Below are 16,226 nucleotides of genomic sequence, written 5' to 3'. Positions count from 1 at the left end.
TTCAGGGAAAATATATAGCAAGGATTTTTCCAACTCATCAGTGCTGCCTGCTGCTCTGACACTAGACACATCAAATACCAGCCCTTCGGCCCCTGGTGCTTCAGAGCAACTTCTGCTGCTTCACAGGCTCCGGGGCCCCTCCTGGATTCCAGCACTTGTGAGTCCCGGCTCCTAGGAGTCTGGCTTTGCAAGGTGAGGAGGAGAAACAGCTTGGTGGCAGCCCTGGCTGGTCCTAGGGAAGACTTGAGAGTCACGGATGGCGTTTCGCAGCAGAACAACACATAATGGAGCTGTGGAGTAATTAATTTCCTTCTCTCCAGAAAGCAGTTTGATGAGTGATGGCCCCGCCGGGCGATGGCCCTTGTCCTCTGGCGAAGTGTCACCATGAGTCTCACCGGGGCTCAAGAGGGGGGTCCTGGGGACCACTCTGGAGTCCTGCCCTAGGGTCCCCTGAGTCCCTGGGGCGCGCTCCGGCCCAGCACAGGACAGTGACAATCTGCAGCAAGGGTTCTTGCCGGGATCTCAGCAATCAAAGAAGATGCTGTTCACACAGCCTCTTGCTCTGAAAATAATTAAAAAATAATAATAAAACCCAATCACTGGGTCCCAATCTATCTATATATAAAAAAAAAAAAAAAATATGGCTACTACCCTGATCAGCACTTCGCTGCAGCCAAGGATGGGCTTTTTTTTTTTTTTTTTGCAGGGACCAAGGATTTGATAGTCTTAATATTTTCTTTTGATTTGCAGATCACATCCTATTTTATTGCATAAAGACTAACGAAATCTACTAATGAATAATTATTACTTCATAAAATAAAGGGGAGGGGGCACCGAGCTGCAAGGGCAGAATGCTAATTTGGCCAAGGAGGACAGGACAGGCAAGGCGGAAAAAATAAAATGCAATTTGTGGCTGCAGCCCTGAGAGTCATCTCCTCTCAGACGTGGACTCCCCCACTCCGGGCACCGCTGATCTGAGAAATGCGGGGGCCCAGGCGAGGAAAAGCCCCTCGTTGCCTGCAGCAGGGCTGGCGTGTCAGCGCAACCCGCTCGCCTTCCCCATCAGCCAGGGCGGTTTCCCCATTCAGCGGCTCCAGGCTGCTTGGCGTGCTCCGGGGGCTGCGGGTCCAGCCCCTGCGCCGCGAGCTGCGCCCCAAAATCCTGGGGGTGCACAGCCGCCTCCCCCGCGGGAGGGGGCGGGAGACTCGCGCGCAGGAAGCCGCCGAGCCTCCTGCGCCCACCGCGCCCGCGCCGGGCCCCTGGCGCGGCGGGTCCCCGCGCCTCCTCCTCGGAGGGGATCCCCCCGCTGCTTATTTGCCCACGAGTCGGGCGAACCCACCGCCACCCCGAGCTCAGGCTGGGTCCCAGCTGGGCGAGCAGCGATTGTCCGGCTCGCCTCGGGCTGGCGGTGCGGGGCGCTCGCTCGCTGCCTCGCCCGCCCCGCCGAGATTTTTAGCAGACACAATTTGAATTTTGGTGAGTCGTTTAAAAAAAAAAAAAAAAAAAAGCCAAGGGGAGGGGAAAAAAGCCCAACCCTGCCCCTGGACCCATTTGACAAATGAAGAGGCAGGCAGCATCAGCACCAGCGGAGAGAGCCTCGGTGTGAGTCCAATTCTCTCTCTCTCTCTCTCTCTCTCTCTCTCTCGCTCTCTCGCTCTCTCGCTCTCTCGCCCGCCCCCCCTCGCCCGCCCCCCCTGCTCCCCCTCCCTCTCTGGAGTCTCAGCTTCACCCCCTCCAGCATCTTTACCCCCCTCCAGCATCTCCAGGAGGGCGCCCCTCTACCTCCCATAGAAGTTGCCTTTGCTGGTTCTTGCCATTTCCCGGGGCGCAGGGGCGGGGGCCTCTCCACTTTGCGGGGGGCTGGAGAGCAGGCCCCGCACACCCGGGGGGAGACAGCCAGGAAAGAAACACAGAGTTTCCCGACCGACCCTTTCTCCCTCTCGCTCTCTCTCGCTCTCTCTCTCTCTAGGGTTTTAGTTGGAAGCACATGAACGCGGGGATCTAGTAACCCCAAAGGGGAGGCAGCAAGGGCGGGGGACCTGCGGGGCGCAGCGGGGGGAGGGGGGCGAGAAAGAGAGAGGAGAGAGACAGCCGCCGCCGCCGGGTTTGGACTTAGATAATCAGCAAAATTTAAAAAGAAAAAAAAATTGTAGCGCCAGGCAGAGCTGCGCGGTTGCATGCGCGCGTCCCCAGTCCGGCTCGGCGGGCGCCAGAGAGACACGATGCAGCATCCTCTGACGGGGGCCACCTGCGTGGCGCTCCCCAACGTGGGCATGTGTCCCCAGCTCTCGTGTGCCTTGACTTTTATGTACTTACAGCAGGTAAGGCGCGCGGCCGCCCTGGGGACGCCGCCCGGGGCGCCCGGACCCGGTCCCCGCGCGCGGGGGGCTGCGCTCTGGTCCCTGGAGCGGCGCGGGGAGGGCCCCCCTGCGCTCGGCCGCCCAGCGAGCGAGCCTCCCAGACCCCGGGGCTGCTCCGTGCCACCCCACGTTCCGCGCCGAGCTGCTTTTGCACCCCTCTGAATACTTTGCACGCCTGATTCCCAGCTCGGGTTGTGGGAGTTTAAAATTGCAAACTGCATTCGCCTTCCTTGGGTGTCTGTCCTGTCAGGGCATCTGCTGGCGAGTCCCCTTCCATGCTGGGAGTTTGCATCTTGGTGGAGGCAGAGCGCCTGGAGTTTTAATTCAGCTGTTTTAATAGGGAGTACAAAGGCATATGCGTGTGCTCAGTATTTTGGTTTCCTTAAGTTTGTCTGGCTTGTGCTATATTCGGTCGGAGCCTTTGGATTTCTGGAGCGTGTCAGCCCCAGAATCTGCCTCCAAACTCTGGCAGCGCCGGTGCAGGCAGGCAGGCTGTGGAGGATGCTGTCTTTGTTGGCCTGTGCAGAGGCTCTTTCTCTCTGCCTCACTCCCCTTGCTGGTCTTGCTCAGGGATTCCGTGTTTATCCCCGGTTCCGTGCGCCTTTCAGGGTCTTGCATTGTGCTGCTTTCCGGCTTTCTCTGCGTGTCTCCCTCGGACCCGCTGCTGGGTCTCTGTCCCTCCTCACTGATGCCTGAGTTGGCTCCTGGGCTTGGGGAGCAACTCGGCACCCCTATGGAAGGACAAGCCCAGCGTTCTGTCACCTGGCAGGGGCTGTGGGTGTCCGCTGGCGGGGCTGGGGGGATTTTGGTCCTGCAGGCACCAGTCCTTGTCCCTTCCCAGGTGGCTTCCCACCCTGCTCCGTGAACGGGCAACAGCCATTCGACGTGGCTCTCCTGGACTCCCTGCAAGAGTAGCATTTGTGAACGTGTGTTTGCCTTTTCCTGAACTTCTGCTTCCCAAGTGTTCAGGAGGGGCCTCCTCCGAAGACCCTCGTTCCAATCTGCGTGGTAGGAATCTAGCTGTTCCCAAAATGTCAGGATTCTGTTTGGAACATTTGGGTCATTTGTTATCAAGTTGGTTGCCTCCAGAAAATATTTCTTTGGCATATTTTTTTTTTTTTTTTTGTGCAAGTCTTTTGGAGAACAGGCTTTTTTGTTGTTGTTGCTTTAATATCTTGGGAACAAATCGGTCTATCCTTTTAAATATTATTTTATTCCATTTCTCATTAAGTAAATTGTGCCAGGAAACATTTCCCCAGAGCCTATTGGTAACATATTGTACGAGCTGCTTGTGCCATTTGTGAACCTTTGCTGGAAGTGTGAGCCAGTGTGTGTGTGTGTGTGTGTGTTTGTGTCTGTGTGTGTGTGCATGTGTGCTGTGAGCACCTATGTGTGTTACCCCAGTTACCCACCAGCAGCCTGAGCCTTTCTAGAGATGCCAAAGCGCAAATGCATTGAATCAAATGACTAAAGTGAGTTGATCTTTTCCGTCTTCACTTCTGTCACGTTATGTGCTAGTGAATCTGAGCAGCATCACCTCACCAGCCGGGCGCCATAGGTAGTCAGCATTCTACAATTTCTTTGTGCATCCTTCTTTTGGAATACACTGAGGTTTCTGCTTTCTAGATCGTTCAATTGGTTTGGGCAAACTTAGGAGACAGTGACTTTGAGCGAGGGGTTATTCCTACCATAGAAAGGGCAAAGCTCGAGGAGAAACGCAGAGGACCCCAGCTTCTCCAGGCACCCTCTTCCAGGAGGGGGGACTCCTGCTCCCGAAAGGGGAGTCCAGGAGGAAAGCCTGGCAGCCATAACAAACACTCCAAAGTGACTAAGTCAGCATCGGGGTTCATGGGAAGTAGAGGAGGGGGCTGATGGGCTGCCAAAGGCACCCCCTCCTGAAAGGGTCTGTGCTTTCAGCGCAAGTGTTCACAGGTGACGCTGTGAGCTGTGTTGGAAGGCCCTGCGTGTGTGCGCGAGTGTGCATGTGTGTATTTTTTTCTGAGTCTCACTCAATGCCTGAACCGTAGTACAGGCAGACATTTATTTTTGCCCGTCATGTCCAGAATCGGGTTACCTCACCATCTTCCCAGCATCCCTAAAGTTTCCTTCCCAGTTGGGGGGAGGAGAGGTCCTTGGGGTCTCTCTCCCGGCAAGCACCGTCCAGAGAGTTGATGCAGTCGCTGATCTTATTCAGCAGCCCAGACAACTGGCTGATCAGGGCCGGGGGGCATTTGCTTCCCTTTCCACACGATCCTCGCTGCCCCTGCCTCTAGGCTTCCAGCCACACAGCGCCGGGTACTTTCTCTCCACCGTTCGCCTGTAGCCATTTGTATCTCTGTTTGATTTTGACGACTGGGGAGGTTCACCCGGGCTCCCAAACTAAGCTGATCAGCGGGTGAACCAGGCAGCCTCCATGATAAATGACACCTTTATTGGAAATGTTTTATTTTATTTATTATTGAGACAAAAACACATCAGGAGTCGTTGCCATTGCCATCACCCATTATATAAGAAATACTCCAAAGGCAACTGTTTTATTTCCGAGCCTTTATCGTTCTGTTCTACACATGCACGGTCTGGAGGGGCCAGAGCAGCCCTCACTGGGACACGTTCCTGGGAACGGAGTTTCATATGGCACTTACTTCTCACCCAGTGTCTTTGGAAAACTACATCATTGGCTTTCTTCGCCTCAGCCTGACAGCCAACCTTTCTCCCTGAACTCTCCCGGATTTGTTCCTAAAACAACTCATGAAAACAAAAATCAATCGGGCTGCCTCAGCCTCCGAGTCTGATCTGAATGGCCGAGTGGAAAAGACACAGCCCTTTTGCCACAAACCACACACTTGTTCGCGGCAGAGGAGAGGCGACTTGGGGGTTCACATTATCTGATTCCATTTCATTCACTCATATTTCCCAGTCACTCTACCTTAGGTGGAGAGTTTCCTACAGTTTTTCCTCTTTCTCCTCTCTTAACCTCGGGTGTTTCTGCATCTTGGACCTGCAGGTTCCATCGTGTTGAATAGCCCTTCTGCAGATGCCAGGTCCCAGATGCACACGCGTGTGTCTGCCTCACAGCCCCCTCCTGCAGCACAGGCTCCAGGCTTCGTGGCTGTGACCTCTCTCTCTGGAAGCCCCGGCTGGGCCCGCAGCAGCTGGCACCCGTCTCGCTGCCCAGGGAGATCCCCCGTCCCAGGCTGTGTTCCCTGCACACCGCAGTGGCTTTGCTTCTTGTCTTCCTTGATGGCAAAACTTCTCCCAGGGGAACTGCAAATGCACCTATCCCCAAGGCAGGTCTGCCCAGAGTTCTTGAGTGGGTACCTGTTTAAACATTCTTGCTTTGAGGGAAATTCTGATTCCAGATAAATCCCAGTGGGGTTAGGGTGAGGGGGTTCTCAGAAAGTAAAGCCACACACACAGATATGGAGAGCTTGGGTCATCCTAAGACCCAGGGAGCCACTGACGAGCCCCATGTACTGGGAAGGCCAGGTAAGGCTTGGGTCGGGGCCCAGGTCTGTTTCTGAGGCACCGTCTGCCTCAGGGGCTCCCCAGAACTATGCCTTCCTCTGAGACCTCGCTCCCTCAGAGAGGGCACGCAAGTAGCATAGTCACAGAGTTTTCCCTGTCCCTGAGCTGCCGCCCTGGACCATGAACGGAAACTTCTCATCTCATCTGTCGGAGGTGGGCTCGTCAGAACCTTTCTCAACCTAAATTTGAAAACAAGGCAAATGCTTAAAATCCACTTTCCGGGGTGCGGTGGGGGTGATGGAGGGGTCGAACTTGGGCCACACACTGTCAATATCCGAAGATGGGTCATTTTTCCCCTTAATGATGATCCATGCGGTTTGTTTTAAATAGTGAAGTGGTTTGTACAAAGGGTAATTCCTGGTAAATGAAGCCATTGCTCACGCGGACATGTTCAGATCGAAAGCAATTGAACTGAAACCTGCAGATCACCCCTTCCTGTCTTTAATTAGAAACTGGCTCAGGGAGCCGCTTCCCGGAGAAGACAGACTCCCGCCTGGGGCCTCAGGAGGGGCACTGCCCGGCCCCGGCCGCCGCTCGCAACTCGCAGACGTCCGTTAGGCCGCGCCAGTGCCAGGGATGGCTGCGTGGAAAAGTTCAATTCTCATTCTGGTTACCTTGTGCTCTCAGCCCGATGATTTATAGGGGCCCAAATGGCATTTTATCACCTTCTTTCTTCTTGACTTAATCCCATGTTGATTTATTAGATGGTGCTGTGGATTGGGGGGAGTCGATAGTGCCAATAACGCAGAAAAGAATTAGGATAGATTATCTCCGGGTCTGATGGTTGTAGGGATGGAAGTGTCTGCTCTGAGCACTTGCCCAGACCTGGCGATCGTCCTCGGGGGTGCAGATTCCTCGTCTCTTTCCAGAGAGATCTGGGGTCCTAAATGGCTTCAGGAGTCCATCTTCCCTGATGTTTTCCGCATGGAAGGGAAGGATGCGTGGACTGTTGGGGGGCTCTGCTGCGCAGAGACCCAGGGTCAGGCGGGCTGGGGTTTGGCTTGAGCCTCTCTCGTGTCAGGAAACTTGGGGGGGTATTGATTTCAGGGTTCCTTGGGTAGCTTCTGCCTGCAGATTATTTAACGTGACATTCACAGGTGAGGATGGCGAGCATCTGGTAGTGGTAGATGCTCGCGGGAGCCTGGGAGCGCGCCTGCCATTCCAGGCCGGTGTCAGAACACACGGCGGCGGCCGCGCTGCCTGGGCCGATGGAGAGAACGTGCCATTGTGCTCACGCGCCATCTGCTTTCCTCACAGCTGGCCCTGGAGTAATTGTCCAGTAGCTGATGGGCTGGGGGCAGACCATCTTTTTTTTTAGGGTTTTCTGATTCATTTAACCAGCCTCTCGGGCCCCAAGAGGAAACATAATGCCTGTTTATTCATATTGGCCGGTTAAGAACAGTGTAGTTTGTCAGGCAAATAATAGTCTTCTGGAAGAGAAAGAAATTGCAGCATTGTAAACAAAATCAGGTTGGTGCACGCGCCGCGGGGGCCGTGGTGGAGGTGGCCTCCCGCGCCGTAGCAGTGCTGAGCGTGTGGGCGTAATGGCCCCATCTGCACAGACCTTTTTAATGGACCAGGAGAGGTGTCCCAGCGCGCTGTTTAATTCAATTAAGAAGAGCAGAGAAAGTTCCATTCATCAATAAAGTTTCCTATTTCCGGGAGCTGCCCCAGAGAACTCTGCAGGGCGGCGGGAGGCCTGTGACTGTCCTGCGCCACCGAGGGCTCCAGCAGCACACTCAGCAGCTGGGGCTCTGGCCTGACAGTGCGCAAGGCAGGGTGCAGGCACCCGGGAATGAATAGTGAGCCCCCAGGTCATCCCTGCAGGAGGAGGGTCTTCCCATCAGACCCCACAATCAATTCCATTCAATTCCCAAAGCATCAGAGACCTCCCGGGGCTGGGACCTAGGGGCTCCGGAAAGTGTAGGGGAGAAGGAATCGGACGCTGTCTCCAACTCCGAGCTCTCCTGATTCACTAGTCCTGGCTGCAAAGGAGCAGGAGATGACCACTTTGATGCCTGCGATTCCTCTTCTGATCCCCGCGATTCCTCTTCTGATCCCCCTCTGTTCATTCGCTTTCCTTATCGCTGTTCAGTGCCAGTGTGTTTAGATCTCTGTTCGACTGGCAGCAGCAGGCTGGCAGGACCTGTCCACTCTGTGGGTTACTCTACCCACAATGCCTAGAAAAAAAGCTAATATGTAGTAGTTGTTCAATTAAAAAAAGAGCAATGAATGAATACATGGCCTTGCTGCAATTTTTCCTGGCACTGGGGATATTGTGGCCGGTCAGTGAAGAGAGGACTCTGGTGCCCTGGGGCTGGCATTCCAGGAGAGAATAGAGGAGGCAAAGGACATGAGGATTTCAGGTTGTGGAGAATGCTCTGCAGGACCCAGCCAAGGTGGTGATGCAGCCTAAGTGGGCTGGCTGAGGGGCGTTCTCAGGTTTCATCTGATGGGTGGGTGGGGGGGCATCTCCCCAGGAGGTAATGACATCCTGACCTGCACACAAGGGAGCAGTAGGCACTGGAAGCAGTGAGAGAGGGTTCCAAAAGGGGGGAAGGGTTCACACCACCTCTGCATAAGATCCTGTCGCAGGCCTAGAGCCAGGGGGAGGTGGTCTGCGATGGGTGAAGCCAGTCTCCAAGGCCTGAACTCTGGGGCTGTGTTGAAATGAGGCAGGTGGGAAGGCAGAAGGCGGGAGCTAGATGCCCCTCAACAAGTGAGAGGAAACCACTACACCATGGGCCAAACCCCGGGACATTGCAAACAGGCTTCTCGGTGGAGGTGAGAGCATTTTGTTGGTCTCTTTTGTGGAAGCCTCCCCCAGGTGAATGCCTGGCAATAAGGAGTGTGGTCCAGGGCTTTCCAAACTTGGAGTGCTCTGGGCTTCCCTTTCTGATGTTCACCAACCCACCCACCATCCCAGTTGATAGCTACTAGATATTTTTAAAAATTAGCTCACATTTTCAACTTTAAAGTACTGAAAAATTCACCCACAACAAATATAAATACCTGCCCCGGAATCAGCTGTGAAGTTTTTCCAACATATATCAAAAGAAATATTTACCCACTCACGTGTTTACTCATCCCATGTTTGTTGAACTCCTGTCGGGTGCCAGCTGCCCTTCCGGACCATCTCTGGAAGCAGGCACAGGCCTCCCGGAGGACATCATGCCCATCACACTTATCCTAGTCCCACTCCTGAATCATCCAGGCAGATGTCGCTCTGGAGAATCTTGCTCAATCCACTGGGTTTCCTGGTTGTGCCCTGATCCCCCTCCCCTGACCTGCAAAGTGCAAGACACTGGTTACCTGCTTGCTTGGCCTCCCCCCTCGTCCCTGCTGCCAGGGCACAGTGAGAGGACACAGGTGTTTTGAGGCAGGGGCCTGGGACGGTGCTGCGATCTCCAGCTCCCCGCCAGGCTCTGGCCGAGGGGCAGATCTTACTCTTTTTGTTGTGTTTAAACACACACAGAATCAGAATTAGTGGGAGGCAGAGCAGGAAGCAGAGGTGAGTGCCCGCCCAGGAAAGGGATGTCTTGTCTTCTTCCTTTGCGGCCCTGGAACAAAGTAGAGGCCGCTGTAGGAATTAAGTGCCTCGGATTTCCCGGTGCTGATGTGAGTGAGGATGCGCTGAAGGTTTAGTCTTAATGAGCCTTTTCTTTTTAGGCGTTTGATGTTTGCCCGGCACTCACCTCTAGGACTGGATTCTTCTTATCCAAAACAGCAGCAAGAGCCTCTGCTCTTCCTATCTCTGCTTCCCGAGCTCTGCCTGGATCTAGGCATGGGGGAGCTCTGCTCTTAGGAAGGGTGAGGGCTGAGAACCCTCCTCCCAAGTCTTTTATTTACATTGAATACCCCAAAACAGAAGGAACGGTGAGGTCCACGTCCTGCAGTATTCTGGAGCATTCTGGAGCATCTTGCAACATGCAGATATGAAACTTAGCTCATTGGGAACCACTCAGCAGCCCCCAAAGCTCAGTGTATAAATAAGGGTGTGTCTAGAGATGTTTACAGGACAGAAATCGGGAGTTGAAGGCTGAACTCCGGTTCGGTTGTTCAGCCTGCTGATCCAGCTGGGTCCAGCAAGTCGTTTTACTGGATTTGGTGCTTTAATTACTTCTTGAGCAAAATAGGGGCAGGAATAATTGTGACGAGCAAGTCTGATGCAGATGAAAACACTTAGCACAGTGCCTGGGACAGAGTGAACCGCAAGTCATTCCTTCAGAGGATGAATGAATGAACGGATGGGGGAATGAGGGTGTTCAAGAAAAGTAGCATCTCTTTATTGGAACTGAGCGTATGTTTAATTCCCCATTTCTCCCCAGCTAATACGATCCATGCTTGTGGAGGACACAGACACAAAGAATCAGGGGTCTTGCTTTGCGGGGCCCTCCTGCTGGATCCCGGACCCCGCCCCACCCCCTCCTGTCAACTGTCAGTTCTGCTGGTGGTGTGGGATTGTAATGTGCCTGCACAGCTCAATTAATGCTCTGTGACAGGAGGAGGGAAAATAAAAATTGTCTTGCTCTTGTCAGTAGCAAAGTTATTTACTTTCAAAAGCTGACAGAATCACACTGCAGGGGCTTCATTTATTTCCATTCAGAATGTCATTATTCTGTGATGTAGGGACGTGGGCACACACGCTGAAGTTTATTCCCACCAGCTCAAAGGTGGCGGGTGCTTCTAAAGTGTGGATAGTCATGGGGGAATCTGGGGGAGTCCTTCTAGGGCTCAGGAGCCCCCAGCCTGGCAGCATGTGCACCCCGCGGGGGAGCCACTCCAGGGCCCGGTGAACTGTCTAGAGGACACGTGCAGTGTCAGCCCCGGGACCAGACCCAGGAGGGGCAGCCTGCATCCGCCGGCCCCTGATCGCCCGTCCTCTTGGTCCTCTTGATTCTGAAGCCTAAGAACCAAGTGTGGGGCTCTTAGCTCCACGTCACTCTTTATCTGAGCCTCTTCTGGAATTTCTGCAAACACAGAGCGCCCGCTGGAAATCACTTTGCTTTGGGTCGATCTGTTGTCACCACTTAAACTCCCTGACAGGTGCTCTCATCCAAATAATCAGGATAAAACTGTGCAATTTTTTCGGCGTCCTTTCTTTCTACTCCCCCCCACCCCCACGTGTTCCCAGGGAACACTTAGAATGGCACCCGTGGAGTGGAGAAATTCTTTCTTCGCGGTGCAATGGCAGAGGCTTCCACTGGGGGTCTCCTTGTCGAGCACGTTGCCGGGGCTGCTTGAGGACACTCCTTTCTTTTCCTTGCGCCTCCTTTGGTCTCATTCAAAAAGTGAGGTTCCCGAGGAAAGAGCAGGAGAGGCAGGCGGCTTCGAGGACCATTTAGGTGACCGGAGGATGCAGAGTCCTCTGCAATGATAATAATACTAAAATAATGCCAGTAATGAAAGAATCAATAACTTTTATGGAGTGCTCCGTGGCGGGCACACGACTAAGCACTTTTCCATGGATCACCTCATTTAATCCCCCGCAAAAGGCCTCCGGGGAGTGGATATTAATCGTTTCGAGCCTGAGATGCAGATGTGTGCATAGGTGGCAAGGTCTGTATCCGGGGCCGGCCTGTGTCCCTCCCGAGCTGGCACTGGGCAAGTCCTTCTGCACCGTGCCCCGGCCTGGCAGGTCGGGGCTGCAGGATCCCCAGCCTGAGCTGGCCGCTGGCTCGGGGAGACTCTCCCCTAAGCTGAGTCCGTGTCTAAAGGAGAACAGGCAAAACTTGTCCAAAGGGAAACATCGGGAGAGCTTTCCGCCCTGGACCTTGAGGTGATCTCCGGGGAGGGCGTTGTAATTACTGCTGAGCAGATTACAGGCCATGAGGCTGTCGGACTTGGGAGGATGAGGGCAAGGAGAGGGGCTGATGGGAAGCTGATGGGAAGCGTCGGTTCCCAGAATGATGGAGTGCATTTCTCTGCAGCCAATTCCAATCCCCAGGTCCCCGTTGTGCTGAGGAGGTCTCCTGCCACACAGGAAATGCAGTCACTGCCCAGCTCTGTGTTAATGATTTATACACCCGCACCTCTGCTTCCATTCACTGGCGGGGCCTGGGCGTGTTAATAAAGGAATTTCAGGGATGGGGTCCCAGCTTGCCGCGCTGTTCTGCTCGGTGCGGTGCAGACTGCTTCATAAATCAAAAGAATTTAGTGCTTTACAGCCTTCCTGAGCTCCTGAGATTGCACGTGCGTGTGCGCGTGTGCACACAACTGAGAGTGGGGAGGGTTGTGTGTTTAATGAGATTCACCTAGGGAATAGTCATCGCCTTCCTGTAAAGAGGGAGTGATGGGGGTGCCTCTGGCTTAGGTGTTTCAGGGGTGATGGGTGTGTTTTTAGAGGCATCCTGGCCCTGTTTGTTTCCCTTTTGGAGTCCTGCGTTACCCGTGTCGTCTGGGAAAATGGGCTGGCACCATTTTATTAGCATAAAGACACGGCGGCCACGCAGCGGCCCCTTCCTTCTGCATGATCACAAGCCGCAGGCGGGGAGCAGGCGGGCCGGCGGGGCAGGAGCCCACGCACAAGGCAACACGCATACTGCAAAGGCCCCCTTCAACCACGGGGCTTCGGAGGCTTTGGAGAAATTCAAGGGTTCAAGGCGGAAGAACACTGCTTTGTTTTAAAAATGAGTGAGGGCGTTTCACTGCTGAGTTGAGAATTCTGGATCTAGGAAACTTGTTTCTGTCTAGGAAGCCAGAGAAAGCTGATTCTAACCTCAGCTTTTGTTTGCAAATTGGAAGGAAAAGCCTAGGATGATGAAGTAGTGTGTTTAGAGCCCTCAGTTCCTCTGTCCAGATATCTGCAGGAAAGCCCTGGGTTGGGGCTGTTGCTGTCTTGGGTTATGCGTGTGGTCTCTTAATTATGTCACGTGACGCTTGCTGTGTGGCTATATGTCTTCCTCTATAGATCTGAGAACTGAAAAGTAAAAGAAATCTGGGTGGGATAACAGAGGGATAACAGAATATTTAGAAAGCAAGGGACTCTTTACATATTCTATCCAACAGCATTATTTTTGTATTAGGGGGAGTCTTGATTTTAGGGAATGTGCCTGAGTGAAATAAAATAAGGCAGACCTTAAGGAAATGACCATGTTATTTTAGCAGAATTGCCAAGTAACGCAGGCATGAATGAATGATTGGATGGATGGATGGATGGATGGATGGATGGATGGATGGACGGACGGATGGATGCAGAGACAAATAAATAAGGCCTCAGGCAGCCCCCACCTTAGCAGGGACTTGCATTCCTTTTGCAAATGTGAAGTTTTTGGTGACTGGTTCTTATCAACATTTATTCTGATGAGAAAAAATGAAAAGTATTTTCTGAAACTGACAATTTCCACAAATAGTCACTTGCAAAGACTATCTTTTCCCGTTTTTCTCTTCCTGAAAAGTGGGGACTGAACTTGCATATTTACATAAGTAAATAAAGGAGGGGATACGCGTTTTTCATCTCAGGAAATACGACACAGCATCTTGGGCTGGGGAGGCAGGTGTCCACCAGCGCCGTTTACATTTATATTGTACTGATTCTGTGTTTGCATTTGTCCCCCTATTATATGAAGCCATGAGTGTCTCATTGTCTTTAATTGTGTCTACGAGGCACAAGACAGCAGTCAACATCTGCTGCATTGTTTACTTGGTTTACACATAGCTTTGATGGGTTATTAAACAATCTATTTTTCAAACCGAAAACAGAGAAACCAGCCGAACCCATATTACGGCATTTTGTAAAGACCCATTATGCAATTAGCACTTGGGATTTGTGCAAAGCTGGTGATTCACCCAAATAAACATCCCTTTATTCTGATAGCTCTTAGCTTTGTGGGAAAATATCAATTTCCCAAAAAAATAAAATTGCATTTCCTCCTGAGTCACGTGGCCTGCCATGAAGATGATGGGATGATGATGTGTTAATGTGAGGGATGGATGCTTCACTTTTTTAGATCAGAAAAAGAGCAATTTTCCAAAATAATGGTGTCTTTAATTCAAGCCAGCAATTATTCTATTACATAAGAAACTCTTGGCTTACATATCAGACAGACTTTTAAGAGTTGATCTCGTACTATGGGAAAAGAGACATGAAATGTTTTTAACCATTTGTTGGCTGTGCGGAGTCGCCCTGATCTATCGATGAAAGACGCTGAATGGTCTAGGGGGACGCCTGTAACATCCGCAATGATTACCTCAGACCCCCGCCTTTGGCTGAAGTAATTGGTTAATAATTAATTCACTTGCTCATTCCTTCAACAAATATTTCTTTAGCCTCTGCTATGCCTCAGAAGTCGGGGTAGTCACTGAGGATCCAGAGCTGAGAAAAAGCTCTTTATTTTCCCTCATGGAGGCTTCACCCTTGTGGGGACACGGTGCTAGACAAGTCATCACCATGGAAATGGGAGCCACGGTGGTGACCCAGGCTCTGAGGGAGAAGGGTTGGGCTCGGGATGAGGCCCCTTCTCCGAGGTGGTGGTCCTGATGCTGACATGGATCGGGGAGGAATCAGAGGGGGTGGACATGGGGAGGTGACCGGAGCCGCTGAGGAGGGTGGGCCCTGCCTGGTGTTCCTCAGGGGGTGAGAGAAGGGGAGAGGGGCAGAGAGGGTGCAAGACCCTCGGGACGGTGGGGGCAGTGATATGGGGGAAGATGCTCTCCCCAGGGGAATAAGATAGCAGAATGAAAACAAAGCACAGGGTTTTCAGTAGAGGGCGGTTGTGCTTGAATTTAGCCTTTAAAGAGACCCGGTGGTCCAGACTGGAGGCTGGACCAGGTTGGGGGCTGTGCAAAGTGCAGGTGGAGCCGACGGTCACCTGGAGCGGCAGTGACAGGAGACACAGGCAGGTGTGCAGTTTGAAAACAAGCCTCATGTTCCTTGTGACCCCACAGCCCCCAGCTAAGAAAGCAGCAGCTGTGATCTAGAAGGGGTGGCCTGGGCTGGCGAGGATGGTGGGTCCCGGATGAACTGATGGGGGGGGTGGGGCTGGAGCTTTAAAAGGCACAACGTCCGGCCGGCCAGTTTCAAAGTGTCTCAGGCCCAGGCTCTCTGGACAGTCCCTGGCTGGGATCAGGCTCTCGATGACTGGTCTTGCACGCTGTTCAGAAGTACGGCTTCCCAAGCAGAGCTACCCCCCCCCCAGCACAAGGGTGACCCTCACAGTCTATGCTTGACTGGATGGCCACTCCCATCTTGTCAGCAGATACCCAACATGGCGGTGAGGAGTATGGGGGGCACAGCTGCCACCCCACCTCTGATCAGGGGATTATAGGAGTTCAGTGCACCCCTTGTCAGGCAAAACTGGCTTTGACTCTTGAAAACATTACAAATCCTATGGACCTATACCAGCTCCAGAGACATGAGTCTTACCTCTCTGATATAGGTGTGGAGAGGATACAGGTATAAAGCAATGGTCATAGAGGGTCAGTAACCTATGGTTGTTATGAGTATGGCTTGAGATAGAGTCCCCAGCGTAGCTCCCAGCAAATGGGAAGAGATCAGTGTAAGTACTTCTCTTCTTGGTGGTGGTAGAGGCAGTGGATGTGATAGTGCTGGTAGTGATGGTGGCAGTGGTGGTGCTGAACTGAGCTAGTGATGGTGGTGGTGCTGGCGGTGGTGGTGATGGTGATAGTGTTGATGGTGATGATGGTGGTGGTGCTGGTGATAGTGATGATGATGATTCTGATGGTGATGATGATGGTGGCAGTGATGTTGTTTACTGAGCTAGTGGTGGTGCTGATGGTGGTCGTGATGGAACTAGTGATGGTGGTGGTGATGGTGATGATGATGGTGGTGGTGCTGATGGCAGTAATGATGGAGTTAAGTTAAATGGTGATGATGATGACAGGAGTGGAAGTGCCGTTGGGGGGATGATTGAGTTAGTGATGGTGGTGGTGATGGGGATGATTATGGTGGTGGTGGTAGATGATGATGATGGTGGTGGTGATGATGATGATGGTGGTGGTGATGATGATGATGCAGTGGTGGAAGTGGTGTTGGGGGGGTGATTGAGTTAGTGATGGTGGTGGTGATGGGCATGATGATGGTGGTGGTGATGATGATGATGGTAGTGGTGGTGGATGATGATGATGGTTATGGTGGTGGTGATGGTGATGGTGGTGTTGACAGTGATGATGATGGCAGTGGTGGAAGTGGTGCTGGGGAGTGATTGAGCTAGTGATGGTGGTGGTGATGGGGATGATGTTGGTGGTGATAGTGCTGTAGTGGTGCTGTTTACTGAGCTCGTGTGGGTGCTGATGGTGGTAGTGATGGCGTTAATGATGGTGATGCTGTTGGCAGTGGTGGAGGGGGTGTGGAGGTGTTGGGGTGACTGAGCCGGTGAAGGT

At 52.8% G+C, this 16,226-nt stretch overlaps 1 protein-coding gene across 1 annotated transcript in view; it reads left to right on the top strand.

Moving 5' to 3' along the window:
* Positions 1 to 16,226, top strand: part of LOC119241953 (uncharacterized) — a 1,281,278-nt gene that overhangs the window by 1,251,885 nt on the left and 13,167 nt on the right. The window contains exon 11 of the mRNA XM_037507637.2: positions 10,214 to 10,348. Within this exon, the coding sequence (XP_037363534.2) occupies positions 10,214 to 10,348 (135 nt within the window). The remainder of the gene's footprint in view (positions 1 to 10,213; positions 10,349 to 16,226) is intronic.

Source organism: Talpa occidentalis, unplaced genomic scaffold (genome assembly GCF_014898055.3).
Source record: "Talpa occidentalis isolate TD23 unplaced genomic scaffold, MPIMG_talOcc4v2.1 talOcc4.12, whole genome shotgun sequence".
Classification (NCBI taxonomy): Eukaryota; Metazoa; Chordata; class Mammalia; order Eulipotyphla; family Talpidae; genus Talpa; species Talpa occidentalis.
The sequence above is the reverse complement of the archived record's forward strand: the minus strand, read 5'-3'. Positions and strand labels throughout refer to the sequence as shown.